The 12,703-nt window shown below is 39.8% G+C and overlaps 1 protein-coding gene across 2 annotated transcripts in view; it reads left to right on the top strand.

The window, feature by feature from the left end:
* The window catches only part of ZNF277 (zinc finger protein 277), a 111,956-nt gene extending 104,534 nt beyond the window's left edge, over positions 1 to 7,422 (top strand). For both annotated transcript variants that reach the window (XM_082662196.1, XM_082662195.1), the window contains exons 8-12: positions 834 to 901; positions 3,110 to 3,206; positions 4,800 to 4,842; positions 5,857 to 6,031; positions 6,801 to 7,422. In XM_082662196.1, coding sequence (XP_082518322.1) covers positions 834 to 901; positions 3,110 to 3,206; positions 4,800 to 4,842; positions 5,857 to 6,031; positions 6,801 to 6,987 — 570 coding nt within the window. In that variant the 3' untranslated portion in view covers positions 6,988 to 7,422. The remainder of the gene's footprint in view (positions 1 to 833; positions 902 to 3,109; positions 3,207 to 4,799; positions 4,843 to 5,856; positions 6,032 to 6,800) is intronic.
* The last annotated feature ends 5,281 nt before the right edge of the window (positions 7,423 to 12,703 follow it).

Raw genomic sequence — 12,703 nt, 5'->3', positions numbered from 1 at the left:
TGGAGGCCTTATAAGCCATGGTAAGGCCTCTGAATTTTGTTCTGAGTGTGTGAGAAGCCCTGGGAGGGGTCATACAAACAGGGAGGTACCCTTTAGAAAGCTCACTGTGGCTGCTGTCTGGGAAATAGACTGTAGGGGACCTCAAATAGAAACAGAGTCCAGCTAGGAGGATGTTTCAGAGTCTCTGTCAAAAGATATTAGTGGGGTTTTGTTTGTTTGTTTGTTTTTTGCGGTACACAGGCCTCTCACTGTTGTGGCCTCTCCCGTTGCGGAGCACAGGCTCCGGACGCACAGGCTTAGCGGCCATGGCTCACGGGCCCAGCCGCTCCGTGGCATGTGGGATCTTCCCGGACCGGGGCACGAACCCGTGTCCCCTGCATCAGCAGGCGGACTCTCAACCACTGCGCCACCAGGGAAGCCCATTAGTGGTTTTTTTTAAAAGATCCCCAAGAGATTCTTATGTGGATCTAGGGTTGAGAAATGCTGATTAACATTTAAGAGAAAAGAATTTCACTGAAAGCTTATTACTGCTTCTTCAAAAAGAAAAACATATGAAAATATTATTAAACATTTTTGCATATTTTTAAAATGTTTGATTTAGGATATATCCCAAATCCTAACCATTTAGGATATATCCTAAATCCTAAAATTCGATTATCATTTCTTATCCGTGAAATAACAGCTTTAATATATTCTGCTTGTATTATTTTAAAACCATTTGCGTTTGGGTTCTGTCTTGTTTTGTTTTTGAGTTCTGTGTCTACTTTCTCCTTTCGCCTCTTCCTTCTTCACCCCTCCTGTTTATCTCTAATCCTTCTGTTCTTCCTACAAAGGAACTTGGAAAATCCTGGGAAGAAGTTCAACTAGAAGATGATCGGGAGTTGCTAGATCATCAGGAAGAGTAAGACTTATTATTGATGCTACTTAATTACAGTGGTTTAAGAGAAGGAAAACAGTTCCTTAGTTTGATTTAAAATTACCATTCTGAAAAGACAGAGTAAAACGAAAGAGAACCCTCTCTCTAAGCCATGCATCATTTCATGTAATATAGTAAAAACTTGAATTCAGAATAACTTCTCATACCAGTCAGAATGGCCATCATCAAAAAGTCTGCAAATAATAAATGCTGGAGACGGTGTGAAGAAAAGGGAACCCTCCTACAGTTTTGATGGGCATGTAACTTGGTGCAGCCACTGTGGAGAACAGTATAGAGGTTCCTTAAAAAACTAAAAATAGAGTTAGCATATGATCCAACGATCACCCTCCTGGGCATATATCTGGAAAAGATGAAAACTCTAATTTGAAAAGATAAATGGGACTTCCCTGGTGGTCCAGTGGTTAAGATTCCTGGTCGGGGAAGTTCCACGTGCCGTGAGGTGTGGCCAAAAACAAAACAGAAAAAGAAAGAAAAAGAAAAGATACATGCATCCCAATGTTCACAGCAGCGCTGTTCACAGTAGCCAAGACATGGAAGCAACCTAAATGTCCATGGACAGTTGAATGGAAAAACTGTTTGTGGTATACAAACAATGGAATATTACTCAGCCAAAAAAAAGAATGATATAATACCATTTGCAGCCATATAGATGGACCTAGAGATTATCGTACTAAGTAAAGTAAGTCAGACAGAGAAAGACAAATATCATATGATATCACTTGTATGTGGAATCTAATAAAATGATACAAATGAAAAAATAAATAAATAAATAAAATGATACAAATGAACTTACTTAGGAAACAGAAATAGACTCACAGACATAAAAAACAAATTTATGTTTACCAAAGGGGGAAGGGGGGGTAAATTAGGGGTTCAGCATTAACAGATACACAGTCCTATATATAAAATTGCTAAACAACAAGGCCGTACTGTATAACACAGGGAATTCTATTCAGTATCTTGTAATAACCTATAATGGAAAAGAATCTGATGAAGAATGTATATGTATATAAATATATATGTATATAAAAGAATATGTATATATGTATGTATATAAAAAGATTTTATACATATGTATATAAAAAACTGAATCACTTTGCTGTATACCTGAAACTAACACATTTTAAATCAACTATACTTCAATAAAAAATAATAATCATAATACCAAAATAACTTGGACATAAGAATCACTAAAGCACCTGTTATTCCAACTAAATAGGTGTTTTGCTACTAAAGCTATTCATTGAACGCACAGGTAGTATATAATTCAGAGAAAAATATATTCCAAAGTGCTTTGCTTATTAGTCCATTGGTCCCTAGACCTTAAAGTGATATGATCTTTGAACTCTCTCTCCATGCTGCTTGCCATTGGAGTAGTGAATATAACTCAATGGAGGTTAACCTTGTTCTGTGTTCATCCCGTTGATGACTAATGTAAAACAATCACAGCTTCTTTGTTTGAAATTATAAGCTTGAGAAGTATTCTTTTCAACCTAAAAGGATTCCCTGTTATTCATTCTCTTTTCGTTCAAAGCTGTTCAGCCTTTTGTCTCTCCCAGGATTTTGGTTCTCCTGGTTTAGGAATGACAAAAAGTTGACAGTATCTCAAAAAATAAATGCAATGAGGGGAGAAAATGGTAAAAAGGGCCCTGTATGCCTTTTGATTTCTCTATTTGCCATCAAATTTAACACTTTGCCCCATTTAAAATGATCAGTATTTCCCACATGATAGATAAGGGTTTGCCTTTTTAAAATACGCCATTTATCATGCAGAAACACACTCCCAGCACTGCACCTCACAGCATGCGCACTTAGTGGTCATGGTTAATGAGAGAGAGCATACGTTTCCTGATATATCTTCTCTGCAAATTAAAGCTGGTTTTCTCAGAAAGACATTGCACTGATCTCGTAGTGAAATAGCTGCTCGGAGAGGCAAATGTAAGAAAATAGAGCAGCACCTGTTTGCTATTTATATTAATTTCATGGTGCTACTTTGAATTTCAAAAACTGTATCAAAAAGTCATAATATGATATGACAGTCTTTACAGAAATGTCAGAGTTGAAAGAGAATGGCAGGGTTTCCTAGGGAGCAGAAAGTAATACCAAGTCACTGTGCAGGACGCCCTCTTAATGAAGAGAATCTCCATGTTTGCTGTTTTCTTTCTAACACAGTGACTGGTCTGATTGGGAAGAACACCCTCTCTCTGCTGTCTGCCTATTTTGTGAAAAGCAAGCAGAAACAATTGAGAAATTATGTGTCCACATGGAGGTGAGACGCTTTTATTCATTTGAATTTTGTTTCGTTGTTCCAACAGGGAGAAGCTGATGATAACTGCAGCCTCATCATCTTACACCTTTAGTTTCTCAATTATTTTCCCCTTCCTAAAAGTGCTATAAGCAAAACAGAAGAGACAGGGCAGGTCCATGGAGGAGAACTAGAACTCAGGGCGGTTAAATACAACTGACTGGACCTGGGTGAACTGTTAGTTTGGGATTTCACAGACCACTGATGCCATCCCACCTCTGAGATGCTTATGAGATAGTTCTGGCCTAGACTGTGGGATCTGCAACCACGATTAACAATACCCAGGATACGGACAGGTTCTGAGTCTTTTTCCAGTGCTTCCCATGCTGGTGAACAAGGAGAGCAGAAAGAGAAAAAGATGCCGTTTACAGAGCCCTTGGGGGAAATGGGGGTGGGGGAGCCATGGAGGTGGAGAGGGCACAGGGTGTGGTCTTGCAGCTCCTTCAGTTAAAAGTATTTGGAGAGAAGAAATTTGAGGACATTTCCAGTTTGCGCTTTCCTTTCTGGAGGCCATCTTTATGTTATATTGGGAGTAGAGAGTTGAGTGTAATAGAAAAATATTACTGTATTATTCTGATGTCCCCTCCCTCCCCTCTCGCCACTCAGCTCTGTCATAGTGGAGCAGACTCTCCTTTTTCACCCATGTTCATTCCATTCTCATTCATAAAAACAAGGACAAGGTGTTCAAAAGGCTATGGGTATTTACTCAAGTGAAAACAGAGTCATTTTGTCTGAAACAGGTTGCCACTAGTATGTGTGTATAGTTTCCAGTGTTTAAATGTAACTCATAATATCCTAGTATCTTTGAATTGAAAGGAGCCTTGGTCCCCCTATCCTGTATAAGAATTCCCTTTGCAGTATCCTTGACTAGTGTCCTCAACCTCTGCTCAGTTACTTTCAGTGGTAACATATCATGGAATTCTTAATTATCCTGACTGTGATACTACACTGAATACCTTCACGGGGAGTTAGACGGTCTTTATTCTCTGTGAGCTTATAAGTTGAAGCATTTACCCAGATGGGCGATTGCAGGGATGGAACAGAATAAAAATAAGTCTATGCATCGTGAAAATCAAGACATGTAATTTGTGGGAAGGTATGAGTGAAGAGAAACTTGCAGATTTAAACACTGTATTTGACAGCATAAAACGAAGAGCAGAATTTTTTAAATTACCTATCTGCTTGTGGAGCAAAAGACCTATATTCATAATTCTAGTCCAGACACACAGTACAGTAGGGCCACATCTTACCTAGCGACTGAGGACACTTCTGTCAGACTGCAGAATGCATACAGAGTAAATTTGTAAAGACTGGAGATACAAGCTGTGAACAATTAAATGTTTTAACTGATTGACATGACTTGTTTGGACTGTGCTTTATAAAGCAGTTGGATGTGGGGGGAAGCAGTTAGATTTCGAAGACTTCAAAAGCAGATGATGAACCGAGACTGAGTTTCTACAGTGTTCAAACTCCTGTGAATAAGCTGTCTGTTTATAACTTCAGCCTGAAAGATTAAATAATTTATATGCTCACAGATATATTCATTCCTTTTTTTAGGATGCACATGAATTTGATCTCCTCAAAATAAAGTCAGAACTTGGTAAGTTTGATTCGGAAGTTGTTTTCCATGATGCTGCATTTTTTTATACACCATCCCGTAAACGATGCCTGCGTTGCACAGTTGTGATTGGAGAGTGCACAGCCAAAATGTGTCTCTCCACAGATGGTCTCAACAGAACTGCCTGAAACCGTGATTCACAACCATTTTGAACTATAATATTCACATATGGTTTTGATTTCATATAGTCTTTCTTCTTTTCTACATATATGATTGCTTCAAATAAAATACAGGTTAATGGTTAATATCATAATGTGGTGGGGACTAGTGGAAAAAACGTGGATTTTGAAGTCACACTAGAGTTCATATTCCAGCTCTAGCACTTACTGGCTGTGTGACATTGGGCCTCGGGTCAGCAGAATGTTACAGAGAGTGGATAAGAGTGTGTAAAACACCTACTGCGCTGCTTGGTAGTGTAGCTAGATTATTTATTATAGATGTACCCAATTGGATCACTATGATAGAAGGATTAGGGTCATGAAGACATAAAGTACTGACTTGCTAATGTATCCAAGACCATAAAAAGCTCACTTCCCACACCTCAACTCACCGACTACTTTCCTAGACTCTTGGACATGTTACTTTACTTTACCGCTCTTATAGGCATGTGTATATGTTATATATGTAATAGATTAATAGTCAAGAACATGGGCTGTGGAGCCAAAAGCCTGGTGTCAAATCCTGGCTCTACACCTACTGGCTGTGCAATTCTGGACAGTTTCCTAATGTATAATGTGGATACGGTAACACCACCTATATGATAGGGTATTGCGAGGATTAAACGCATTAATGCATGGAAAGTGATTAGAACAGTGCCTAGCACATAAACCCTATATAAGTATTGGCTGTTATTATTTGATATCTATTAATATGCTTTAAAACTGCACTGCCTCTTCAGGTTGGTTAATAAAGAGAAACGGTTCTTTTAAAAAATTATAAAAATGCAAAAATGGGTCTGACCAGTTGTCTGATGGTTCTATGTACTGTCATTTTCAGGACTGAACTTCTATGAGCAAGTGAAACTAGTCAATTTCATTCGGAGGCAAATTCACCAATGTAGATGTTATGGCTGCCATGAGAAGTTCAAGTCCAAAGCAGACTTAAGGACTCACATGGAGGAAGCTAAACATACTTCACTGCTTCCTGAAAGACAGACATGGGATCAACCACAGTGAGTACTGCTCAACGAGACATACATGTCTTTGCTCCTTCTCCATTATTTCATCCCTTTATTTAATTCCTCTTTAGAAAATCCCAGATTTATGAGAGGCAAGGTCAGCCCTGGATTGACCTGAGACCCTGTTCCTATAATTCTCATTCAGGTCGAAACCTTTAGATTTCAGAACTAACTACAAAGTGTGTCCAGAGAAGGAACCAGAGTAATAGACTTAAAATTCTTTAGATATTTTAATGTTTGATAATTTATAATGAAGGAAATAGTGATGATTAGGTTGGGGGTGGGAAAAAAAAAACCTCACAAGCAGAAGCAGTTGTTTTTATCAGATACAACTGATAAAAGGAGCAGTGTATGAAAGAGTAACTGTATTTGAACTTTGTTAACCTTAGGGAAGAACCGGGCCCTTTGAGTAGAAATGAGAGAGATGTCATCTTTAGCTTTATCGAGGAGGTATTATTTAATAGCTAGAGTTGCCTGATAGTGGAGTAGGCTGCCTTTTAAGATAGTGAGTGTCTTGTTATGGTAGATATCAAGCCAAGGCTGAATTGCCAACTACCAAGGATATAGTAAGACTGATGTCAGCCAGTAAAGGTCAAAGTAAAAGTAATTCAGGAGTTCTCTCCCTTACAGCCTTTGCAAAATGCAGTTGAAATTGTTGGCAAGAAACCTAGCAAAATTATAGTGATGTGTACATTCAGCTGCCTAGAAATTTTCTGGATAATATATAGTTTTGGTTATTCAGTATATCTGTGGTTGTTTTCAGGTATTATTTTCCAACCTATGAAAATGACACTCTGCTATGTACCCTGTCTGACAGTGAAAGTGACCTGACAGCTCAGGAACAAAATGGAAATATCGCCATCATTAGTGAAGATACATCTAAACTGCATGCTTTGAAACAAAGCAGTATTTTGAACCAGTTGCTACTACATGAGTCCTTGAAAAACTAGAAGAAACTGCCACATAAGCAATGTTTCATGTTTTCTCCAATGAGACAGATGCAAAAGAATACTTTAAATTTGAACATCAGCAAAGGATTAGTCTTTGGTAAAATTTTTTTTTTTTTTTTAATTGGCTATCTTGGGTCTTCATTGCGGTGCGCGGGCTTCTCATTGCAGTGGCTTCCCTTGTTGCGGAGCACAGGCTCTAGGCTCGCAGGCTTCAGTAGTTGTGGCTCGTGGGCTCTAGAGCGTGGGCTCAGTAGTTGTGGCACACAGTCCTAGTTGCTCTGCAGCAGGTGGGATTTTCCCGGACCAGGGATTGAACCCGTGTCACCTGCTTTGGCAGGCGGATTCTTAGCCGCTGCATCACCAGGGAAGTCCAAAATAAACTTTTAAAAAACTAATTTTTTTCCCAAAAATAAAGTAGAAACTAAATAAAATGAAGACTTTTTGTATATGGGCTCTGAAGTTTTGTTATGTAATCATTGTAAATGATCTCATTTCATTAGACTCATATTTATCTATAATAAGGAAGACGTGCCAATCACAAAGAAGTGAAATGTTCAAATTATTTATAAACCTAATTTCAACCAGTAGTTTCAGTCTCTTCCCCACAGGCTTTCGTCATCCAGCAAGTCACAAAATTTGACAGACGTGTGCTTTCTGTACTACACTGGGTCAGCTCTGAATGTAGTGACCAAAAGAGGAGCCACAGAAGAGAGGAACAGTGGTCAAAGTCCTGGATGATGCACAAATCGAACACTATTTCGGAAAAATCAAAATCTGACTATGGTATTATTATTGCTTTCCACCTGGAGTTATTAAACTCCCTAGAAATGGACATCAAGCCAAATAACTTCACTTTCCCCTACAGTGTATATATGGCTAACAGATGAGTACTTTTTTAAAAACAACCACAATACCATTATGACATCTAACAAAATTAACAATAACTTCTTAATATCATATGTTTTCAGTTTTCCTTAGTTGTCCCAAAAATGTCTTTTTACAACATTACCAGTTACAGGACAAATATTGTATGCCTCCTGATAATATGCAATGAGGAAGACAAAACATCCCTTTTCAGGGTTCTTCCCCAAAATGTATAATGTGAATATACTGAAGAAACATCAACTAAACCCAAGTGAGGGACAATCTACAAATAATTGGCCTTTACTCTTCAAAAAATCAAGGTCATGAAAAACAAAGACTGAAGTAACTGTACCAAATTAAAGAAGACTAGAGAGATATCACATTGTGTAATCCTGGATTGGATCCCGGACCAAGAAAATATGGTTTTCTTCTGCTGTAAAAGATATTAGTGGGACAATTAGCAAAATTTGAGTAAGGTCTGTAGTAAATGTTATGGTATTCATATTAATTTCCAGATTTCAGCAATTGTACTGTAGTATGTGTAAGAATGTTCTTGTCTTTAGAAAATACACACTGAAGTTGTTAAGGGTAAAAGAGCACTTTGTTGGCAATAAAAAACTAATATGGGGAATTCCCTGGCCGTCCAGTGGTTAGGATTCCAGGCTTCCACTGCAAGGGCCCTGGGTTTTTTTTTTGGCTGCAGTGGATCTTTGTTGCTGTGCATGGGCTTTCTCTAGTTGTGGCGAGCGGAGGGCTACTCTTTGTTGTGGTGTGCAGGCTTCTCATTGTGGTGTCTACTCTTGTTGCAGAGCACGGGCTCTAGGCACGCAGGCTTCAGTAGTTGTGGCACGTGGGCTCAGTAGTTGTGGCTCACAGACTCTAGAGTGCAGGCTCAGTAGTTGTGGCGTATGGGCTTAGTTGCTCCGCAGCATGGGAGATCTTCCCGGAGCAGGGCTCAAACCCGTGTCGCCTGGATTGGCAGGCAGATTCTTAACCACTGTGCCACCAGGGAAACCCAGGGGCCCGGCTTTGATCCCTGGTCAGGGAACTAAGATCCTGCATGCCATGCAGTGCAGCCCAAAAAAAAAAAAGAAAACACACACACACACACACACACACACACACACACACACACACACACACACACACACACACACACACACACACACACACACACACACACACACACACACACACACACACACACACACACACACACACACCCCTAATATGGGTATGTATATAGAGAGAGAATGATAAAGTAGATGCAATAAGATGTTAACATTTGGGGAAATCTAAGTGAAGGGTATGTGGGAATTCTTTGTACTATGGCAACTTTTCTATAAGTAAAAATAGATTTTAAAAAACTTTTCAAGATGTCTTTTTACTTGGTTTGCTTAAATCAGGATTCTAGTGAGACACATACTTTGCATTTGGTTGGTGTGGTCCTTAAGGGTCTTATGTATAACAGTTTATGCTGTTAAACTCTTTCATTTTAACTGCCACTTACTTGTTAAAGAGATTAGGTCATCTTTCTCACTTTCTGAATTTGGATAGCGTATCCTCTTTGTGTCATTTAACATGTTCCTCTATCACCAGTTTTTCCTGCAAACTGGTATATCTAGAAGCTCCATTAAAAATTTGTGTTCGGGCTTCCCTGGTGGTGCAGTGGTTGAGAGTCCACCTGCTGATGCAGGGGACATGGGTTCGTGCCCCAGTCCGGGAGGATCCCACATGCCGCAGAGCAGCTAGGCCCGTGAGCCATGGCCACTGAGCCTGCGCATCCGGAGCCTGTGCTGCACAACGGGAGAGGCCACAACAGTGAGAGGCCCGCATACCACAAAAAAAAAAAAAAAAAAATTTGTGTTCAAAAAAATTTTTACAAAAATAATTCGTAAGAGATGTGTGCTTTCTCCCACATCACATCAGGCACATGATATCTGATGTGCCACTTATAGAGATGTGACAATTGATCAGTGCGTTCATGTGCTGTCAGTCTGGTGCATCATTATAAAGTTCCCCATCAAACCATTTTAATATCCTCTGGTTTATGTTATCTAGAATTTTTTTTAGGGCTTGCAAAATGGTGATCTTCTAATTCTATGATTTCTTTACCAATGGGTACTTTACACAGCATGTGTACTAGAGAGCACTGGAGTCTGAAGTTCTAGTTTTCAACTGTTAATGCAAGCCTGTATAGGCAGTGCACCAAGACTAATCTTGAAGTCATGTGGTACAGCCTGTCCAGAATCTCAAGAGTAATCTCCCACCATGTGATCCACAATTGACTGGATTTGTAAATTATATGAGCTGTGGCCAACGCTTTAGAATCCAAGCCTCGAGCTGTGCAGACACCCATACAATTCTTTTCATTGAAAACCAGCAAACAATAAATAGGAGCCTTTATTTAATGAAAAACCTACCGTTGTTTTAAAACCAAAGATCAAGAAGGAAGTTAGTCCTGTGCCTAGAAACTTGTGTCTCTAGGAATCAGATTTGTTCAGAAAATCAAGGAATATCTGGGGTGTTTCTAGAATGTGCTTCAGTCTTAGAACAGGAGCAATGACAGGATGAGAACAAAATAAATGAAGAGTAATTAAGCTTGAGAAGGAGAAAGCGTTTTTGGAGATAAAGTTGAGATTTTAGAGAACAGATCCAACAGATATTAAAGGAAAAATGAAATTGAAAGACAAGATAAAAGGGACAGGATACTGTACTTGGAGTTTCATTCATTTAAGAGGTTTTTTTCTTAGGTTGGTAGATATTTGGGGGGGATCATCTGGAACATAAGGACAGAAATAATAACTTAGTTCCAAAGAAATTGAACAAGAGTATAAGCAAAGTCTCAGCAAACTGTACTGACTGTCCCAAAGGGAGCACGGATACAGGCCACTACTGGCAAAGTGCTCTCTTAGAGCCACGCAGAGACTCCTTGGGAAGAACCACTGGTGGATTGCACCTTAAAGACTGGGACAGTGGTGCCAAGTGTACCTGAAAGTCTGGACCATTTGAGAGGGGAATAGCAGTCAAATGCAAGTAGACTGTTCGGGGGGTATTGAATGAGTGTCCAGATGTTGCTGTGATTGTAGGTAAGGACGTAAGTGCTGCCTGTGCCCAGAGTGGGCACACCTGAGAAATTCTGAGCATTAAGACTCTAAAGGAGGGCAGCAAGAAAGATGAAGCATAATAGAAGAGAGTGAGCAGGGCAGTGATAAATGGAATCCAGCCCTGGATTGGCTGTCGGCCCAGTCAGAAAATACGTGCTGATTATCTCACTCGGAAAACTGAGAGTGCTCAAGATTTTTTTTGGACAGTAGTTGCCTTTGACAGACCGGAACCTAGTGACTCATCTCTCAGAACAGAAGACCCTGTTAGACAAAATCTAGATGAGAAAGGTAGCATTATCTGGGCCAGAAAGGAGAGAAAGTTTAAGAAAAAAAAAGAAGGAAGGAAGCATCAGATCCTACAAATACTGTTAGGCCTATATGTGTTAGGGAAGGAAAGGGAATAACTTAAGAAATAAATTATACTGTGACAAACTCAGCTGCTCCTCCCAGAAAGGTGCAGAGGGAAATCGAGCCCTAGGACATATCCACTATTGCTGGAAAAGGCAGAGCCAAGAGAAATACTGCTGGAGGCTGGACCAGTCCAAAGCAGGAGAAGGTGGTGTGCTGAGGAGGGCTCTCCAGACGTATGTGTCCTCACCAGTGCAATTAGTCTGGTAGTCCAGTTGCCCCCAGTACTTATATATGTCTTTAATAATAATAAGTCTAGTTGGGTATATGGCTGCCTAGAATGAAGACTGCATTTCTCAGCCTCTCTGGTAGTTCAGGGTATAGGCTTGTTTTATTGGCACTTTACTGTATTGCATTTTTCAGATGCTGTGTTTTTTACAAACTGAAGGTTCATGGCAATCCAGCGTCAAGCAAGTTTATCCGCGCCGTTTCTCCACCAGCATTTGCTCACTTCGTGTCCCTCACGTTTTGGTAATTCTCACAGTATTTCAAACTTTTTCATTATTACTATATATGTTATGGTGATCTGTGATCATTGATCTTTGATGTTACTATTGTCATTGTTTTGGGGTGTCATGAGCACCCCAAACCAGCCCATCTCTCTCCCTCTCTTCAGCCCTCCCTATTCCCTAAAACACAACAATATTGAACTTAGGCCAGTGAAGAGCCCTACAATGGCCTCTGAGTGTTCAAGTGAAAGGAAGGGTCACACATTTGTCGCTTTAAATCAAAAGGTAGAAATGATTAAGCTTAATGAGGAAGGCATGTTGGAAGGTGAGAGAGACCAAAAGCTAGACCTCTTATACCAAACAGTCAAGCTGTGACTGCAAAGGGATAGTTCTTCAAGGAAATTAAAAGTGCTAATCCAGTGAACACATGCATAATAAAGCAAAACAGCCTTATTGCTGATATGGAGAAAGTTTTAATGGTCCGGATAGAAGATCAAATAAGCCACAACATTCCTTTAAGCCAAAGCCTGATCCACAGCAAGGCCCTAACTCTTCCTTCAGGAAGCTGCAGGAGAAAAGTTTGAAGCTAGCAGAAGTTGGTTCATGAAGTTTAAGGAAAGAAGCCATCTTCATAACATAAAAGTACAAGGTGAAGCAGCAAGTGGTAATAGAGAAGCTGCAGCAAGTTATCCAGGAGATCTAGCTAAGATAATTTATGAAGGTGGCTATACCAAACAACAGATTTTCAATGTAGACAAAGCAGCCTTCTATTGGAAGAAGATGCCATCTAGGACTTTCATAGAAGTTAATGCCCGGCTTCAAAGCTCCAAAGGACAGGCCGACTCTCCTGTTAGGGCTTAATGCAGCAGGTGACTTTAAGTTGAAGCC

The sequence above is a fragment of the Grampus griseus genome (assembly GCF_964374135.1).
Source record: "Grampus griseus genome assembly, chromosome: 9".
Taxonomy (NCBI): Eukaryota; Metazoa; Chordata; class Mammalia; order Artiodactyla; family Delphinidae; genus Grampus; species Grampus griseus.
The sequence above is the reverse complement of the archived record's forward strand: the minus strand, read 5'-3'. Positions and strand labels throughout refer to the sequence as shown.